Source organism: Cherax quadricarinatus, chromosome 3, assembly GCF_038502225.1.
Source record: "Cherax quadricarinatus isolate ZL_2023a chromosome 3, ASM3850222v1, whole genome shotgun sequence".
NCBI classification, from domain to species: Eukaryota; Metazoa; Arthropoda; class Malacostraca; order Decapoda; family Parastacidae; genus Cherax; species Cherax quadricarinatus.
Genome location: NC_091294.1, coordinates 16,562,644 through 16,582,423, shown reverse-complemented (window position 1 = coordinate 16,582,423; position 19,780 = coordinate 16,562,644). Strand labels below are relative to the sequence as shown.

General features: G+C 39.9%; 2 protein-coding genes across 6 annotated transcripts in view; one reads left to right on the top strand and one right to left on the bottom strand.

Moving 5' to 3' along the window:
* The window catches only part of LOC128684112 (organic cation transporter protein-like), a 664,663-nt gene that overhangs the window by 293,833 nt on the left and 351,050 nt on the right, over positions 1–19,780 (top strand). The window lies entirely within an intron of this gene.
* The window catches only part of LOC128706567 (uncharacterized), a 71,045-nt gene continuing 52,901 nt past the window's right edge, over positions 1,637–19,780 (bottom strand). For all 5 annotated transcript variants that reach the window (XM_070090367.1, XM_070090357.1, XM_070090394.1 and 2 more), the window contains exon 5: positions 1,637–7,999. In XM_070090367.1, the coding sequence (XP_069946468.1) occupies positions 5,501–7,999 (2,499 nt within the window). In that variant the 3' untranslated portion in view covers positions 1,637–5,500. The remainder of the gene's footprint in view (positions 8,000–19,780) is intronic.

Here is a 19,780-nt window from a genome sequence, read left to right as displayed (position 1 = left end):
ACACACACACACACACACACACACACACACACACACACACACACACACACACACACACGAGGACCAGGCAGGACTTCAAAGAGACCTGGACAGACTGGACACCTGGTCCAGCAACTGGCTTCTCAAATTTAATCCCGCCAAATGCAAAGTCATGAAGATAGGGGAAGGGCACAGAAGACGGTAGACAGAGTATAGGCTAGGTGGCCAAAGACTGCAAACCTCGCTCAAGGAGAAAGATCTTGGAGTGAGAATAACACCGAACATGTCTCTGGAAGCACACATCAACCAGGTAACTGCTGCAGCATATGGGCGCCTGGCAAACCTGAGAACAGCGTTCTGATACCTTAATAAGTTCAAGACACTGTACACCGTGTACGTCAGGCCCATACTGGAGTATACAGCACCTGTTTGGAACCCGCACTTGATAAAGCACGTCAAGAAACTAGAGAAAGTGCAAAGGTTTGCGACAAGGTTAGTTCCAGAGCTAAGGGGAATGTCCTATGAAGAAAGGTTAAGGGAAATCGGCCTGACGACACTAGAGGACAGAAGGGTCAGGGGAGACATGATAACGACATATAAAATACTGCGCAGAATAGACAAGGTGGACAAAGACAGGATGTTCCAGGGAGGGGACACAGAAACAAGAGGTCACAATTGGAAGCTGAAGACACAGATGAGTCAGAGAGATATTAGGAAGTATTTCTTCAGTCATAGAGTTGTCAGGCAGTGGAATAGCCTAGAAAGTGATGTAGTGGAGGCAGGAACCATACGTAGTTTTAAGACGAGGTTTGATAAAGCTCATGGAGCGGGGAGAGAGAGGGCCCAGTAGCGACTGGTGAAGAGGCGGGGCCAGGAGCTAAGACTCGACCCCTGCAACCACAAATAGGTGAGTACACACACACACACACACACACATGGTAATGCTTTATTTACAGCTAGCAAAGTCAGGGTATTTTTCCAGAATGTTCTGTAATATACCACTATGGATAAAATACTTAATATCTTGAACATTTCTGCACAAGTTGTCTCTGAATGCATTAATTTTATCGCACTCTGGTACATAATGATGCAGGGTGTGACAATAGTCCATGTGGCGAAGTTTGCATTTCGTTTGGTCTACATCTGGTGGTGGTGACTTAACCTGCCAAAGATACTTGTAGCCCAGCCGGTGCCGGGCAGTAGTGACATCCAAGAGTCGGCTTTTCTTGTTGGATGCACTTTAGACATGTGGCTCCTCCTGCATGATAGAATGATGATAGATGGACTGACTGGTGTCAATCTCCCTGAGTCTTAAGTCAATAAAATTCAGTTGAAGTTCTTTTCATATTATTGTTCTCAAACTGCTAACTGACAACCCAAGATTGTAATCTACCCCCTCTTTGAAAGCATACATCTTAGCCAATTTATCAGTTCTATCATATATCTGAAGACCAATGTGAGATGGAATCCACAGGATGTGCACTCTGACTCCACTGTCCACAATCTTACCATACCTGTGTCTGGCATCTGACACGAGCATGCCACAATTTATACTTAATGAGTTGAGAGCGTTTATGGATGACAGAGAATCAGTTACAAGTAATGTCTTAATCTTAGATACATGGATGCATTTCAGTGCAAGGAGTATGGCAAACAATTCTGTAATCAGTGAGAATTTAATTTAATGATTTGACTGAAAGAAATGGATTGTTGGGTTCACATATAACTGAAAACAATTTAATTAATTAATGGTGTTTGTGTAGTGGATTATAGTTGCCACAATTAATTGAATTTCCATGCCCAGTGGGGCTGGAATTGTATTTCTTATACATTTGTAATATTAATGGATTTTGTGTAATTATTATATAAATTAATTGCTAAGCCCAGAAAGGCTAGGATTGTAACTGCTATAATTATTAATTTGCTAAGCCCAGTTAAGGCTAGGAATGATAATTGTCTTCTTTCTGATTATAATAATAATTATATATTAATTTGCTAAGCCAGGAAATATTTGGCTAGGATATTTGGAACATATTGTAATAATTATACCCAGTGTCTCATTGTATAATTTGTATAACCAGTGTTCATTAATTGAGTCTAATACAGTGGACCCCCGCTTAACGATCACCTCCAAATGCTGCCAATTATGTAAGTGTATTTATGTAAGTGCGTTTGTACGTGTATGTTTGGGGGTCTGAAATGGACTAATCTACTTCACAATATTCCTTATGGGAAAAAATTCGGTCAGTACTGGCACCTGAACATACTACTGGAATGAAAAAAGTTCATTAACCGGGGGTCCACTGTACATAATGGAGCCATGGATGAGGTTAGTGTATTTAATGCACATGGAAAATCCATGGGTATTAAATATTGAGACACTTATGCAACATATGCAACGTTTCGCCACTGTGTGGCGAAACTTTTCTTCAACTTGTCGGTTTTCAAAATCATTTATCACATGGGTACTAAAGCTATAAAGGCATCATTAAATGCAAAAAAGGGTCATGTGACCAGAGCTTATAATAAATGCCTCAACCCCTGCCAATTTGGATTCAGGCCTAATAAAAATACTAATGATGCTATTATACACATGCTAGAACATATATACACTGCAACAGAGAAAAAAGAAGTCCCACTGGGGATCTTCATTGACTTACGTAAAGCTTTTGATACAGTTGACCATGACTTGCTCCACGTAAAATTGTCACACTATGGTATTAGAGGGCACTCCCTCAACTACCTCAAGTCTTACCTCAGCAACAGAAGCCAATATGTGTACGCAAATGGGGCAAGCTCTTCCGCACAACCAATTACAGTTGGTGTCCCACAGGGAAGTGTCCTTGGCCCTCTTCTCTTTCTCCTATACATAAATGACCTACCAAATGCTTCGCAATTACTCAAACCCACACTTTTTGCAGATGACACTACATACGTCTTCTCTCACCCGAGCCCAGTCACGCTAGCCAATACTGTAAACACCGAATTACAGAAAATATCTACCTGGATGAGGACTAACAAACTTACACTAAACATTGACAAAACCTACTTCATTCAGTTTGGTAACAGAGCTACAGATGTACCTCTTAACATAACGATAAACGGATCACCTATCACAAAGCTAACAGAGGGAAAATTCCTAGGAATCCACCTCGATAATAGACTCAAATTTCATACACATATACAACAAATTTCTAAGAAAATTTCCAAGACTGTAGGCATACTATCGAAGATACGGTACTATGTTCCACAGTCAGCCCTCCTGGCCCTTTATCACTCTCTTATTTACCCCTATCTCACCTATGGAATTTGTGCATGGGGCTCAACAACAATTAACCATCTCAGACCACTAATTACCCAACAAAAGGCTGCAGTTAGAATGATAACAAATTCTCACTACAGGCAACACACTCCACCAATATTCAAAACACTCAACCTACTCACCATACAAAACATCCATACATATTATTGCACCTATTACATACATAGAACACTTAACTCTGATATTAACCCTCCCCTCAAACATCTCCTTGCCAACCTCAACAGAAAACATGACCATAACACAAGGCACAGATCACTCTTTGATGTTCCTCGTGTCCATCTCACGCTATGCAAAAACTCAATGCACATAAAAGGCCCTAAAATCTGGAATTCATTACCTGTAAATATAAAAGAAACACTACCTGTTTATAAATTCAAGTCTCTTCTCAAAGTTCACTTACTCACTCAAAACCAAATAAATACTGAATAACTGAACCTTATAAATTGTATATCCAAAATGTTACTCACAATTATATCACATAAATGTTAAACCTAGGACCCAATCTAACTTTGTTATTTTTTTAAATACACTACCTAACAGAATACTCCATTCTACTGAATGAACAGCAATGCATGCAACCATTTGACCTGTCTTTGTAATACTCATTTGTGCTTTATAGATATCTGTTTACAATAATGTCTTATCACTGATTTCATCATTGCTTAGTTAATCTTAAGTTAATTTTAAGCCAGCCCGTAATGCTTTGCATATAAGTGGCTTTGGCATGCTGCTCTTACCTGTATTTTTTTGTACCTCTGTATGTATGCTAAAATTTCTAAATAAATAAATAAATAAGAAACTGTGAATAAGGTTAATTTAGAATTATATTTGGAATCATTAGAGAATAGGTAGGTGTCATATAAATTGTGTTACACAGAATATGTAGGAGATATGTTGATGAATTGTACAGATGATAATGAAAGGGAATTATTCATTAATCAGCATTATGAACTAGAAGAAAACACTATCATGTAAAAGTGAGGTATTAATTAAATTGAAATGTGTAAATATTGCAGCTGACCAGTGTAGTAATGTAAATGCCAGGTCTTTGCCCAAACTCCCAGAGTTATGTCTACCAACATTTAGTCCAGGAGACAGCTGGGAGGAATTCTGGTCAGTATTTAAGTGCAATCCCTTTCTTAATAATTTGTGCATATGTGTGTCTAACTTCATACACAAGCATACATTCAGGTCTCAGGCTATTTAGACTAAGTAACGAGGAAAGAGAGTCCGTTACAATTACACTATGTGGTCACAGTCTTCACAAGCTCGATAGCAACAAGTATGGCAAACAGCTCAGTTTGTAAGGTGGACACCAAGTTATTAATTTTAATACACCTCTCTATCATAGAACTACTGTACAACTATGATAAATTTCTTTAGTGTTAAGTAGTCAGTAAGCCATTAAATTAAGTCGGATCATGATGCCTAGGCATAATAGAGGCTCTCTTTGCATTGCAACCCATTACTGTAAATACATAATCTCAATGTACTACTTGCAAAGAAATAAATAAATCATTTGAATTTGAACAGTGCCATCAGGCCGGTTTACAATAATAACACTTCCCGCCCTCCCACTCTCAGGGTGAGAGTAGTCATCAGTGTAGTCTGTGTGATAGTATTATTTGATCTAAGGTCATGTATGTGTTCCAGAGCACTGATTTTAAAAAGTAATTGAAGTTAAGGATTGTGCATTAGTTCATAAAGGGTTGATCTTACTAGCTGATCTTACACAATGGTCATATTTAGTAAAAGTTACAGTCACATGCTCCCATCAGTGCCTGAGTCACTAACAGTTTAGATCATTGTATGCTGGGATGACTGCAGTGTGATTTATATAGGTTTGCTATGTTCTGCTGGTCATAGTGCACTTACCTATGTCTCTTATTTTTCTAAGTTCTGCTATGAATAGTACCAAATACTGTATTTTGGTTTCTTAGTATCTTTGGTTATTGTGCTAGTAATCCTGGTCTGCTGGGCTCTGTTAGCCATTATGTAAATCATACTGGTGTACTGTATTCTGCTGGTCAGTGTCATTTATCCTGAACTCTACTAGTCAATGTGCCACTTATAATCTACTGGGCTCCTTTAATGATAGTGCTATTCATTCTCATTTACTTGGATCTGCTGGTTCTTGTGTCAATCCATGTCTGCTGGACTCTTCTAGTTGTTACCAGTCACCCTTGTCTGCTGAGCTCTTTATTCAATGTATTCTTTTATTAAGCTGTTTTCATAAGTGTTACCTGTTCTGGTATACAGGGGTCTGCTGGTCATTGTGTCAAGCCTCTTGGTCTGCTGAATTCCTCCAGTTACATGAAACATGTTTATCAGCTGAGTACTACTGGTCATTGCATTACTATTATCTATTTTGGGTCTGCTAGTCTGTTTTAGCCATTCTGGTTTACTGGGCTTTACTGGTCTTGCCATTCTTGTCTGCTCTTCTCTGCTGGTCAATGTGTCATCATTATTATTTGCTGAGCAAGAGCCACTATTATATGTTTGGATTTGCTGAGGACAGAAATAACTATCATACCTTGTTTGGGATCTGCTGTCTTTGGGTTTGTTCTGGGATCCCTTTATTCTATCTAGATGCATTTCTGGGCGCCGGATTACTTGACGAGAATTTTTAGTCATCTGATTTATTTGTAACATCTTATTCAAGTCTAAAATGTATGAAAATTTTGAATTTTTAAAAGCAAAAGATCCAGATGGGCTCTGAAGATAGTGCTTCTCAATGTAATCTGAAGTTATGTTACTAATAAATTTTGTTTCTCCTGAAGTATCTACTTTACCATAAGGAATCCATTTGTTGTAATTATCTAGGAAATACCAAGTATAACAGCTAGCTTTTATAATTTGGTCAGAGACTGCCTCAGTACATAGCCGACGAATGTAAAGGATCTTTGTTTTGGACGAGTTGGTCAAATTCATTGCTTTAAAATCTGCATACAAAATGTCACGACCCAACAGAATATTAAGAGCCATAAAAGGGACCTCAAGGTTACCTGAATCAAGGCAAGGAAGGTTAACTCCAGCTTGTGAAGGGTCGCAGTAGGCCCGCTCCAAGGAAATCACCTGACTAAGGTGTAGGTTCATCCAATGACTTCTTTGTTTACTGACCTGCCAGTAAAAATGCTGTTTTGAGTGGAGTCGCTGGCATCCACTTTTTTCATACATACACTTCTTTTCTACTGAGTAATAACAAATTTCTGGTATAGAAACATCTCCTCTTAAATCATGTGACCAACGAGTTGTACGGAAGTTCTTGACAGCTATTGTTTTAGTTGAATCTGCAGGCATGCAAAGTGTTAATTTAGCTTGTATATCTGAAGTTTTTGAGCCATGTTCTGTGTTTGTCAGTATGTCACTCTTAACTTTACTTTCATTAGAATATAGTCTGACCTCATTTTTAAAGTCCTCAACATTAGCTTTCATATCAACTGTTTTTTTACCACCATTTTGTATCACAGTTTTATTTTCCACATTCAGAGAGCATTTATGGATTTCTGCTTTTGAAGGTATATTATACATTTCTGAAGTTTTTGAGCCATGTTCTGTGTTTGTCAGTATGTCACTCTTAACTTTACTTTCATTAGAATATAGTCTGACCTCATTTTTAAAGTCCTCAACATTAGCTTTCATATCAGCTGATTTTTTACCAACATTCTGTATCATAGTTTTCTTTTCCACATTCATAGAGTATTTATGGATTTCTTTTTCACATGTTTTAATTTTTAATGGATGTTTTATTGTTTTGTCATTTTTGTTTTGCCCACTGTTAGACTGTTCATCCTTGGTGAGCGTGGGGTTTGCTGAGAGCAGAGCTATTACAATGTCCCGTAGAGTCTCATTGGTAGAAAAACCATTAGTCTTCAGTAGTTGACAACATTTAGGACTCAGTAGATCATGGTTTAGTTGACAGTTTTCAATGGAACATCTTGTAAACCCCAGCACAAAGCTAAGACATATATGGAGAGCCTCACAGTCAGACTGGCTGCAGCCTCCTTCATTGTAGCCTCTACAAACACCTAACTGACATGCATGAGAGCTCTTCATATTTAGTCTGATAAGCTTCATAAGAATTCGAGAAGGAAGCCAGTCAATAAAGAGTGCCTGAAGAATAGTCTTATTGTGGTTCACTGACCACTTGTGTCCCAAAGAGCACATGTTTTCTTGGCAGGAACCTGTGACATAACCAGGACAGATATGTAGATCAGAGCATGGAAAATCCTTATGACACCCGTCCGGGCTTGAGTGTGCTTCACAGATGTTAACTTGTGGTTTCAGCTGAACTAAGCTGTTGTTTAAATTAAATATTCTCTTATTTTGCAACACAACTTCTTGCAATTTTAGCAGATGCAGGCCCTTATCTTTTATAAGTTCTGAGAGACTTGCAGAAAATTTTGGATATCCCACCAAGTAATCAACAAGGAGGCGAGGGGTGAGTTTAACACTGTACACATTTTCATCACATTGTGTTTGGTATTTGCGATTAAAAACTGTACTCCAATTGTATCTTGGAGATTTATCCTGTCTAGAATTCTGCCGCCAGTTCTTCTCTTCTGTGTCTTCAGAACCACCACAGTAGGACTGGGATTGTTGTGACTGGCCAGGCTTACTTGGGACACATTCTCTCCAGTTCTCAGTTTTTCTTGCTCCCCACTTATCTTCATCTTCACTGTAGTACTCAACTCCATCCTGTAGGGTGAGTCACAAACAAAAGTCATTTCAATATTGCAGTCTTCATTAACCACTGACATACACTTATATTAATCACAAATAAATCTTTAGTAAGCAGTGATGTTCTTTTTACAAGCTCCACCAGTCTTACCTTCTCTATATATGTAACTCTGTTTACACTCCAATAGCACATCAAATCATAAAACCCACTTGCCTCCATTTACGATTATGTAATATGCTCACACAAACTTGTTGGATGTCCAAGTCCTTAGTACTCAAAACCTTCTTCACACACTCCTTTCAACCTTTCCCAGGATGACCTCTGCCCCACCTTCCCTCCACCCCAGATTTATACACCCTCCTATGTCATCCTATTTTTCTCCACCCTCTACAAATGTACAAACCACCTTAACAGCCCCTCCTCAGCCTTCTGAGTAATACTTTTGGTAATCCAACACCTACTCCTAGTCTCCAAACTCCAAATTCTCTGCATAATATTTACACCACACACTGCCCTCAAACATATTTCCACTGCCTCCAGCCTCTACCTTGCTGCAACATTTCAAATTCATACTTGACACCCATACACCAGTGTTGGTACCCCCATACTCTGATAGATTCCCTTTTTGCCTCCATGGATAAATTTCCTTAGTCTCCACAGATGATTCAAAACAGGTGCTTCGTTGTTCCTTTGTCAGTTCTATGGCTCACCTCATCTCTCATAGAACAATCCACTGACAATTCCACTCCCAAATATCTGAATACATTAACTTCCTCCATACTCCCTCCAATCTGATATCCAATCTCTCAATGCCTAGATTTTTAGTTATTCTCATCACCTTACTCTTTCCTATGTTTACTGTTAATTTCCTTCTTTTACCAACCACTGTAACATCTCTTAAGAATCTTCAAAAAGAACCATGTCATCAGCGAAAAACAACTGTGACAATTCCCACTATATATTAGATTCACTATTTTTTAATCCTACACCTTTTCCTAACACCCTATTGATCACTTCTTTTACAACCCTATCTATTAATACAGCCTCTCCTCACTTACCGACATACTCGTTTACCAACAACTCAGAGTTACGACAGGCTCTCATAGTTATTGTACACTGTACAAGAACTTGGGTCATGAACGGGCAGTGCAGCATCTCAGTGTCAAGCATCTGAATCTCCTTCCTACAGCCACTCAGTACACTAGTTTCCAGTGTCTAAGACTACATATTTGTATAAATTTCCTGTTTTTTTCCTCTTCCAAGAAGAAAAACAACAGGAAAATGGAAGAAGTACAAAATAAGTTCATTGTAAAGGGGTTAGCGATGCATCTCAGCATCAAGCAATCTCCAAGACTACATATTTCGTCTATATATTTGTACTTTACTGTGCATCCCATAGTAGAGAACAGAGTTAGAAGTGCAGAAGCACTTGGAAGAGGAAAAAGGAAGAAGTACAAAAGAAGTTCATAATAATGGGGTTACCTTGTGTGTTCGTATCTGTGTTTACATTCTCGGTGTATTGTGGCAGCTTAAGAAATGATTAAACTCAGTGAAAAAGATATGTGGATGGTGGTAATAATAATAATAATTATAATAATAATAATAATAATAATAATAATAATAATAATTATAATAATACAGTAGACCCTCAACCAACAGCGGCATTGACTAATGCCAAAATCGATTAAAGGCACTCTTTGGCATAAAAAAATTGGCTCTACCAACGGCGAAAAACTCGTCTAAAGGCTTTCGTCCCAAATGTGTCCATGCGGCCGAAGCGGGCCACGCCGCTCCAAGACTCCATGTACAGCCAATGTGCTAGTGTTTACAAGCCATTTCGGTCGATCCCATGTGTACCTGCGATATATTTTGTATTATTCCAATCAATCAATCAATCAAGTTTATTCTCTATATGGATTACAATGCGGGGTTTACAGATTTTGGTTATTGTGTGGTTTACATGTAATAAAATACTAATTACAGAGGGGGCCACTAGGACACCTAGCATGGCTAGGCATTTTGGGCAAACTTAGATTAATTCTTAACCCTAAATTATTACAAATTATGGAGTAAGCTGACTAAATACTATTTTGTGAGTTTAGCAATGTGAATGCTTTTGTTTTGGCACAATACATAGTTTCTATATTGGAGTATCACAGGCAAACTTATGACTAGTAAGGAATCATTATTTTAAGATTAAGATTTGTATTTCTGTGCTTATAGTCAAATGGGTAAGTGAGTGAGTGTAAGTGTGAACCACCAGGTGGTTTTTATGTAGTTAGTTGACGGGGTGTATCAGGGAGATAAGATGTTTTCTAACGGTAGTTTTGAAGGTGATGAATGTGTCTGCAGTTCTAGAGTTTTCAGGTAGGGTATTCCAGATTTTAGGGCCTTTGACATACATTGAATTTTTGTAAAGGTTTAGTCGGACACGGGGAATGTCATAGAGATGTTTGTGTCTGGTGTTATGCCTGTGGGTCCTGTCGCAACTATCAAGAAAGCATTTTAGTTCAAGGTTAATATTGGAATTTAAGGTCCTGTATATGTAGATTGCACAGTAGTAAGTGTGGATGTTCTGAATAGGGAGTAAGTTTAGATCTATGAAGAGTGGGGGGGGGGGTGTTTCCGGGGATGGGATTTAGTGATATTCTTACTGCGGCTTTTTGTTGGATTATTGGCTTTAGGTGTGTTGCTGCAGTTGATCCCCAAGCACAAATAGCATAGGTGAGGTATGGATAAATTAGTGGATGGTATAGTGTGAGAAGGGCAGTTTGTGGCACATAGTATCGTATCTTGGAGAGGATCCCAACTGTTTTGGATACTTTTTTTGTTATGTGTTGAATATGGGTGCTGAAATTCAGGTTGTTGTCGAGGTATAGGCCTAGGAATTTGCCCTCATTATGTCTGGCAATTAGAGTGTTGTCGATCTTAATGTTAAGTTGCGCAACACCTGCTTTGCTACCATACATAATATAGTAGGTTTTGTCAGTGTTAAGCGTAAGTTCACTGGCTGTCATCCAAGTCGATATTTTGAGCAGCTCATTAACAATGGTGTTGAGGGTGGCAAGATTAGGGTTAGAAATGACATAAGTCATGTCGTCAGCAAAGAGAATGGGTTTCAGGTGTTGGGATACGTTTGGAAGATCACTGATGTAAATGAGGAAGAGAAGGGGTCCAAGGACACTTCCCTGTGGAACTCCAGTATCAAGTGGCCGTGTTGATGATGCTGTGTCTTTACTGGTGACATACTGATACCTATTAGTAAGGTAGGATTTGAAATATGCAAGTGCATGGCCTCGTATACCATAATGGTCAAGTTTGTGGAGTAGGATGCCATGGTCTACTTTGTCAAAAGCTTTTCTTAGGTCAATAAAAATTCCTAGTGGATATTCCTTATTTTCCAATGCTGTGTAAAGCAGATCTAGCATTTTTACAATTGCATCATTAGTGCTTTTATTTTTCCTGAATCCAAATTGGCAGGGGGTGAGTATGTTTTGTGCCGTTATAAATGAATATAGTCTCCTGTGCACGAGTTTCTCGAAGATTTTGGATAGCAATGGTAAGTTTGATACTGGCTTATAGTTGTTTACATCTGTAGGGTCACCACCTTTATGTATTGGTGTAACCCTTGCTATCTTGAGTAGTTTCGGGAAGGTGCTAGTTTCTAGTGACTTGTTAAAAAGTAATGAGATAGCATGTGAAAGGACATGGGCCACTCGCTTGTACAATAATGGTGGGACATGAGACAGATTCCCTGAGTTATTTTTACGTGACTTTATAATCTCGGTGACTTCGGTGGGCTCAGTTAGTACAAGATAGAAGGAATTTGGGAAATTCCCATCTAGGTAATCCCTGGCATGGGCGTTGGTATGTGGGATTTTACTGGCAAGATTAGATCCTATGATTGAGAAGAAGTCGTTTATCTTGTTAGCTGTATCAGTGGGATGCAGTGGAGTTTCATTTGGTTTAGTTAGGACAATATTCTTGTCTTTTTTTTCAGTTTGTGGGTCCCCAGAATCTGGGAGAGTGTTTTCCAGGTCTTTTTTATATCTCCTCTTGTGTCAGTGAAGCTGCTGGAGTAGTACAGTTATTTGGCTTCCTTTATTACTTCGGTGAGAACTAATGAATAGTGTTTTAGTGCTTGTAACTGCTACATAAGCCACCATGGGCCCCAAGAAAGCTTCTAGTGCCAAGCCTGTGGTAAAAAGTGTGAGAATTACAATGGAAATGAAGAAAGAGATCATTGAAAAATATGAAAGTGGAGCACATATGTCCAAGTTGGAAAGGCTATATAACAAACCCCATTCAGCCATCACTACTATCTTGGCGAACAGAAAGGCAATCAAGGAAGCTGTTGTTGCAAAAGGTTCAAGTATGTTTTCAAAACGGAGATCGCAAATAATTGAAGAAGTGGAGACACTGTTGTTGGTGTGGATAAACATAAAACAATTATCAGGAGATAGTGTTTCTCAGTCAGTTGCATGATGATCTCATTAAGAAAATGCCTTCAAATAGTTTACCTGGAGTTTACCTGGAGAGAGTTCCGGGGGTCAACGCCCCCGCGGCCCGGTCTGTGACCAGGCCTCCTGGTGGATCAAAGCCTGATCAACCAGGCTGTTGCTGCTGGCTGCACGCAAACCAACGTACGAGCCACAGCCCGGCTGATCCGGAACTAACTTTAGGTGCTTGTCCAGTGCCAGCTTGAAGACTGCCAGGGGTCTGTTGGTAATCCCCCTTATGTGTGCTGGGAGGCAGTTGAACAGTCTCGGGCCCCTGACACTTATTGTATGGTCTCTTAACGTGCTAGTGACACCCCTGCTTTTCATTGGGGGGATGGTGCATCGTCTGCCAAGTCTTTTGCTTTCGTAGTGAGTGATTTTCGTGTGCAAGTTCGGTACTAGTCCCTCTAGGATTTTCCAGGTGTATATAATCATGTATCTCTCCCTCCTGCGTTCCAGGGAATACAGGTTTAGGAACCTCAAGCGCTCCCAATAATTGAGGTGTTTTATCTCCGTTATGCGCGCCGTGAAAGTTCTCTGTACATTTTCTAGGTCGGCAATTTCACCTGCCTTGAAAGGTGCTGTTAGTGTGCAGCAATATTCCAGCCTAGATAGAACAAGTGACCTGAAGAGTGTCATCATGGGCTTGGCCTCCCTAGTTTTGAAGGTTCTCATTATCCATCCTGTCATTTTTCTAGCAGATGCGATTGATACAATGTTATGGTCCTTGAAGGTGAGATCCTCCGACATGATCACTCCCAGGTCTTTGACGTTGGTGTTTCGCTCTATTTTGTGGCCAGAATTTGTTTTGTACTCTGATGAAGATTTAATTTCCTCATGTTTACCATATCTGAGTAATTGAAATTTCTCATCGTTGAACTTCATATTGTTTTCTGCAGCCCACTGAAAGATTTGGTTGATGTCCGCCTGGAGCTTTGCAGTGTCTGCAATGGAAGACACTGTCATGCAGATTCGGGTGTCATCTGCAAAGGAAGACACGGTGCTGTGGCTGACATCCTTGTCTATGTCGGATATGAGGATGAGGAACAAGATGGGAGCGAGTACTGTGCCTTGTGGAACAGAGCTTTTCACCGTAGCTGCCTCGGACTTTATTCTGTTGACGACTACTCTCTGTGTTCTGTTAGTGAGGAAATTATAGATCCATCGACCGACTTTTCCTGTTATTCCTTTAGCACGCATTTTGTGCGCTATTACGCCATGGTCACACTTGTCGAAGGCTTTTGCAAAGTCTGTATATATTACATCTGCATTCTTTTTGTCTTCTAGTGCATTTAGGACCTTGTCGTAGTGATCCAATAGTTGAGACACACAGGAGCGACCTGTTCTAAACCCATGTTGCCCTGGGTTGTGTAACTGATGGGTTTCTAGATGGGTGGTGATCTTGCTTCTTAGGACCCTTTCAAAGATTTTTATGATATGGGATGTTAGTGCTATTGGTCTGTAGTTCTTTGCTGTTGCTTTACTGCCCCCTTTGTGGAGTGGGGCTATGTCTGTTGTTTTTAGTAACTGTGGGACGACCCCCGTGTCCATGCTCCCTCTCCATAGGATGGAAAAGGCTCGTGATAGGGGCTTCTTGCAGTTCTTGATGAACACAGAGTTCCATGAGTCTGGCCCTGGGGCAGAGTGCATGGGCATGTCATTTATCGCCTGTTCGAAGTCATTTGGCGTCAGGATAACATCGGATAGGCTTGTGTTAATCAAATTTTGTGGCTCTCTCATAAAAAATTCATTTTGATCTTCGACTCTCAGTCTGGTTAGCGGCTTGCTAAAAACTGAGTCATATTGGGACTTGAGTAGCTCACTCATTTCCTTGCTGTCATCTGTGTAGGACCCATCTTGTTTAAGTAGGGGCCCAATACTGGACGTTGTTCTCGATTTTGATTTGGCATAGGAGAAGAAATACTTTGGGTTTCTTTCGATTTCATTTATGGCTTTTAGTTCTTCCCGCGATTCCTGACTCCTAAAGGATTCTTTTAGCTTAAGTTCGATGCTTGCTATTTCTCTGACCAGTGTCTCCCTACAGCAAAGGCTGGTTTGAGAGATTTAACCCCTTGACTGTCGCAACCCCCAATCCTGAGGTGCCTCCTGGTGTCGCAAAATTTCAAAAAAAAAAAAAAAAAAAAAAAAAAAACTTATGAAATGATAGAGAATGTTTTCCCAATTGTAATGACACCAAAAAAAAAGAAATTTGATGGAAAACTGATGGAATTATGCTCTTGCGAAGCTAGCGACCTCGGCGATATTTACAAATCAGCGATTTCGCCCACTTTGAGCCCTATTTTTGGCTAATTCCATTGTTCCAGTCGACCAAACTCATAGCTATTTCTTTAGAACTTCGTTTTTTCTATCGATTGAGTACAAGAAACTGCCCATTTACTGATTTCAACTACGCAATAATGTGGTCAGAAATTTGCAATTTGGCCAGTTTCACGAAAATTAAAAAATATGAATTTCAAAATAAGGTTCAGAATGAACAATGCAGACATTCCTGGCTCTAAAATAACATTTTCTTTGTTCATCAGTCACGTCTCCAGGCCCCTCTGATATTACTCTTGCTTTCTATTTTGAATTTTTATTCAAACAAAAAATAGAAGATTTACTGTTATGCAGACTACTGCAATACTGTAATAATTGTATCAATAACATCAACCCATTCATGACTGCATATTAGAATGGCTAGTTGGACATTTATTGGACAATGATATCATTTGTTTACTTTTGAACATCGGCAAAAATCAAACATTTCCCCTAATTTGAGCTCCATTTCCAGGTTCTTTTTACAGTAAAATCAATCAAAATCACCTCTGTTTCTATAATATGTTTTCCATTCTATCAAATGAGACCAAGAAAACAATAATACAACCATAAATACTATACGAAAATAGACCACAAAGTCGGCATTTTAATTAAAAAAAAAAAAACGGTCGGAGTTTTTTTCTCATTGTGCACTGCATGCTGCAGGATTTTTTTTATATGGTGTACACTGACCCATTCTCTAAGGTGTGGGCCTACCAGCTTTCTCCTGCTTGATTTGAAGCCGCTAGAATTTATGAGTATATATACGTCAAAAACGGTGGCTCGTAAGACATATATATATGACCAAAACCATCAAAGGGTTAATCTTGTTCCGCAGGATGTGACCCACACCAGTTGACTAACACCCAGGTGAACAAGAAAAAATGCCTGGAACTAGTGCTCATATTGGTGAATTTAAGGCCAGCAAAGGTTGGTGTGAGAGATTTAAGAATTGTAATGGCATACACAGTGTGATAAGGCATGGTGAAGTTGAAAAATTCCAACCCCAACAAGTGTTCAGTTGTGACGAAACAGGCCTGTTCTGGAAGAAAATGCCAAACAGGACCTACATTACTCCGGAGGAAAAGGCACTCCCAGGACACAAGCCTATGAAAGACAGGCTCTCATGTTTTGTTGTAATGCTAGTGGGGATTGTTAAATGAAGCCTTTACTCATGTATCACTCTGAAAATCCCAGAGTGTTCAAGAAAAACACTGTCTCATCAAACATCAATACTCTTCAATAAAGGTAAGTGTAATTTTAGTATTTATTTATGTATTTATTGTGCATGTCTCATTGTTTTCTTTGTAGGGAAATGCATATTTCATGTAAAAAATTATTTTTTTAATACTTTTGGCTGTCTGGAACAGATTAATTGAATTTCCATTATTTCTTATGGGGAAAATTAATTCGGCTAACGATAAGCTCTCTGGAACGGATTAAAATTGTTGGTCAAGGGTCTACTGTATTTAATTCACCATTTGGCATGGTTACAAAGTAGGCAGAGCTAGAGAAGCCAGCAGTGTATCAGTAACTGATGCTATGCCATGCTGCAAGATGTGCATTACTCCACTATAAAATATTGTATAATTATGCTACAGGTCCGCCATCACAAATCCGGCAATCAGTTATTCGGCACTAATTTTGGCTAGCATAATTTCAAATTTCCAGGGTCGCCACACCAACCTGCTGGTACTGTTTGGTGGTGCTACTTGCTGCATAAGTCATTCTAATTTTTTTTCTCCATTTGTTATAACCTGCTTACTTTTAGCCCTAGGCATGGTTCCAATGAATAAAAGAAATGCTTCTCATTGTGTAAAGCACCTACACAGTACATTGGCTTTGAAGCCACTGTCGGTTGCCATGAGCTCAGTCTTGTGATGCAGGAGAATATGCTTTATTATTACGCTAATATCAACACTACAGCTTATTGCCTATCACAATTGATCTAATATGACATAATAAACAATATAAATAATATAAAACATGTTAAATACTCCAGAATGAATAATATTTGGCATAACACTGAGCAGTTCGATGGAGGTATGAAGAGGATATGGTATACAAATACCATACTCCTATCCCTATCTTGGGGCTTATATTAGAGAAAACGGAGTATAGTACAGGGCTAACTGTGATATACACTCGTACTGCACCATAAATCTGAAACAAAAAAGTTATTTTCTTTATATAGATTGCCACACATAGCAGCATATATGCAGAGAACCTAGGATAACCCAAGAAAGTCATACAACGTGGCTTATTTCTAGTACCTGGCTTAGGTTAACCATATATGATTTTTGATAAATAATCGATTCCCAGCCAGGGTAGAAACACTGGGCGTTTATCTTTACACCTGTTGTCTATGTTCACCCATCAGTAAATAGGAACCTGGGTGTTAGCCGACTGGTGTGGGTGTTATCCTGGGACACTGACCTAATTTGCTTGAAATACTCTGCATAACAAGCGGCTTTGTATATAGTAGTATGTCACTGATGTCAGCTAGGCCTGTGTACCATGTATATGTAGTAAATAAAGATGTTATTATTATTATTATCATTATTATTACAGTGGACCCTCGACCAACGACATTAATCCGTTCCTGAGAGCTCATCGTCAGTCGAAATTATCGTTAGTCGAGTTAATTTTCCTCATAAGAAATAATGGAAATCAAATTAATCCGTTCCTGACATCCCAAAGTATGAAAAAAAATTTACCATATGAAATATTAATTTTAATACACACAAACTGAAGAAGACATGTACAATTACATGACACTTACCTTTATTGAAGATCTGGTGATGATTGATGAGATGGGAGGAGGGGAGAGTGTGGATGGTGTTAGTGTTTAGAAGGGGAATCCCCTTCCATTAGGACTTGAGGTGTCAAGTCCTAATGGCTTATGTCCTGGGAGTGCCTTTTCCTCCTGAGTAATGTAGGTCCTGTTTGGCATTTCCTTCCAGAACAGGCCTGTTTTGTCACAAGTGAACACTTGTTGTTCCCTTGTTACACTGTGTATGCCACTACAATTCTTAAATCTCTCAAACCAACCTTTGCTGGCCTTAAATTCACCAATATGAGCGCTAGTTCCAGGCATTTTTTCCTGTTCACCTGGGTGTTAGTCAACTGTTGTGGGTCGCATCCTGGGGGACAAGATTAAGGACCCCAATGGAAATAAGTTAGACAGTCCTCGATGACGCACTGACTTTCTTGAGTTATCCTGGGTGGCTAACCCTATGGGGTTAATTGTTTCTCGGTAATTGTTTCACGTTAAGCCACACCAACAACACACTCTCCACATCTTCGAGTAATACAGCTGATGGTGGTGCAGCAACAGCTGACTGTGGTGCAGCAACAGCTGACTGATCCACAGTCAGCTGTTGCTGCACCACCATCAGCTGACTGGTCCAGCAACAGCTGACCGTGGAGCAGCAACAGCTGACTGATCCAGCAACAGCTAACTGGTCCAGCAACAGCTGACCATGGTGCAGCAACAGCTGACTGTGGTGCAGCATCAGCTGACTGATCCAGCAACAGCTGACTGGTCCAGCAACAGCTGACCAAGGTGCAGCAACAGCTGACTGATCCAGCAACAGGTGACTGGTCCAGCAACAGCTGACCGTGGTGCAGCAACAGCTGACTGACCCAGCAACAGGTGACTGGCCCAGCAACAGCTGACTGATCCAGCAACAGCTGACCGTGGTGCAGCAACAGCTGACTGATCCAGGAACAGCTGACCATGGTGCAGCAACAGCTGACTGATCCAGCAACAGCTGACTGGTCCAGCAACAGCTGACCGTGGTGCAGCAACAGCTGACTGATCCAGCAACAGCTCACTGTGGTGCAGCAACAGCTGACTGATGCAGCAACAGCTGACTGGTCCAGCAACAGCTGACTGTGGTGCAGCAGCAGCTGACTGTGGTACGATAGTATTTCTCACCCTTTTTACCACAGGGTTGGCACTAGAAGCTTTCTTGGGGCCCATGGTGACTTATTTTGCAGGTACAATCACTTAAAACGCTGTGATAATATGAAATGTTCCGATTGTATGTTTGGATGCACCCGCGGTGGCTGGCTGCTTGTAAACACTGGCACCCACGGGACAAGTGAGGCGTGCTCAGGCCGCAAGTGGACACGTCTCGAACGGAACAAATTGTGTTGGTTGAGTTTTTTAGCGCTAGTCGAGGCAAAATTTCTGCGTTAAAATGTATCGCTAGTCAGATTTAACGTTATACGATACCATCGTTGGTCAAGGCTCCACTGTATTATTATTATTATTATAATTTTCTCAATTGTTTGTTGGGCTATCTTATTCAAACTTCGGCAATGTATGATGGTGTTATGGGGCTATAGGACCCAACATGTATTTATAAGTAACAGTTACTCTGGAATACCTAATTATATTGAATTGATGGGGACTTTGCTCTAAATGTCAGAAGGACTGATCAACCTTATGACTGAGAGGCAGCTGGGTCAAACCTATTTTTCTCAATATAATAGGTTATACAGTGGACCCCCGGTTAACGATTTTAATCCGTGCAAGAGGGGTAATTGTTATGCGAAATAATCGTTATGTGAATGAATTTTCCCCATAAGAAATAATGGAAATAAAATTAATCCGTGCAAGACACCCAAAAGTATGAAAAAAAAATTTTTTTACCACATGAAATATTAATTTTAATACACACAAACTGAAAAAGGCATGCACACTTACATGACACTTACTTTTATTGAAGATCTGGTGATGATTGATGGGATGGGAGGAGGGGAGAGCATTATCTTCTTACTGTTTAGAAGGGGAATCCCCTTCCATTACGACTTGAGGTAGCAAGTCCTTTTCCGGGGTTACTTCCCTTCTTCTTTTAATGCCACTAGGACCAGCTTGAGAGTCACTGGACCTCTGTCGCACAACAAATCTGTCCATAGAGCTCTGTACCTCCCGTTCCTTTACGATTTGTCTAAAATGGGCCACAACATTGTCAT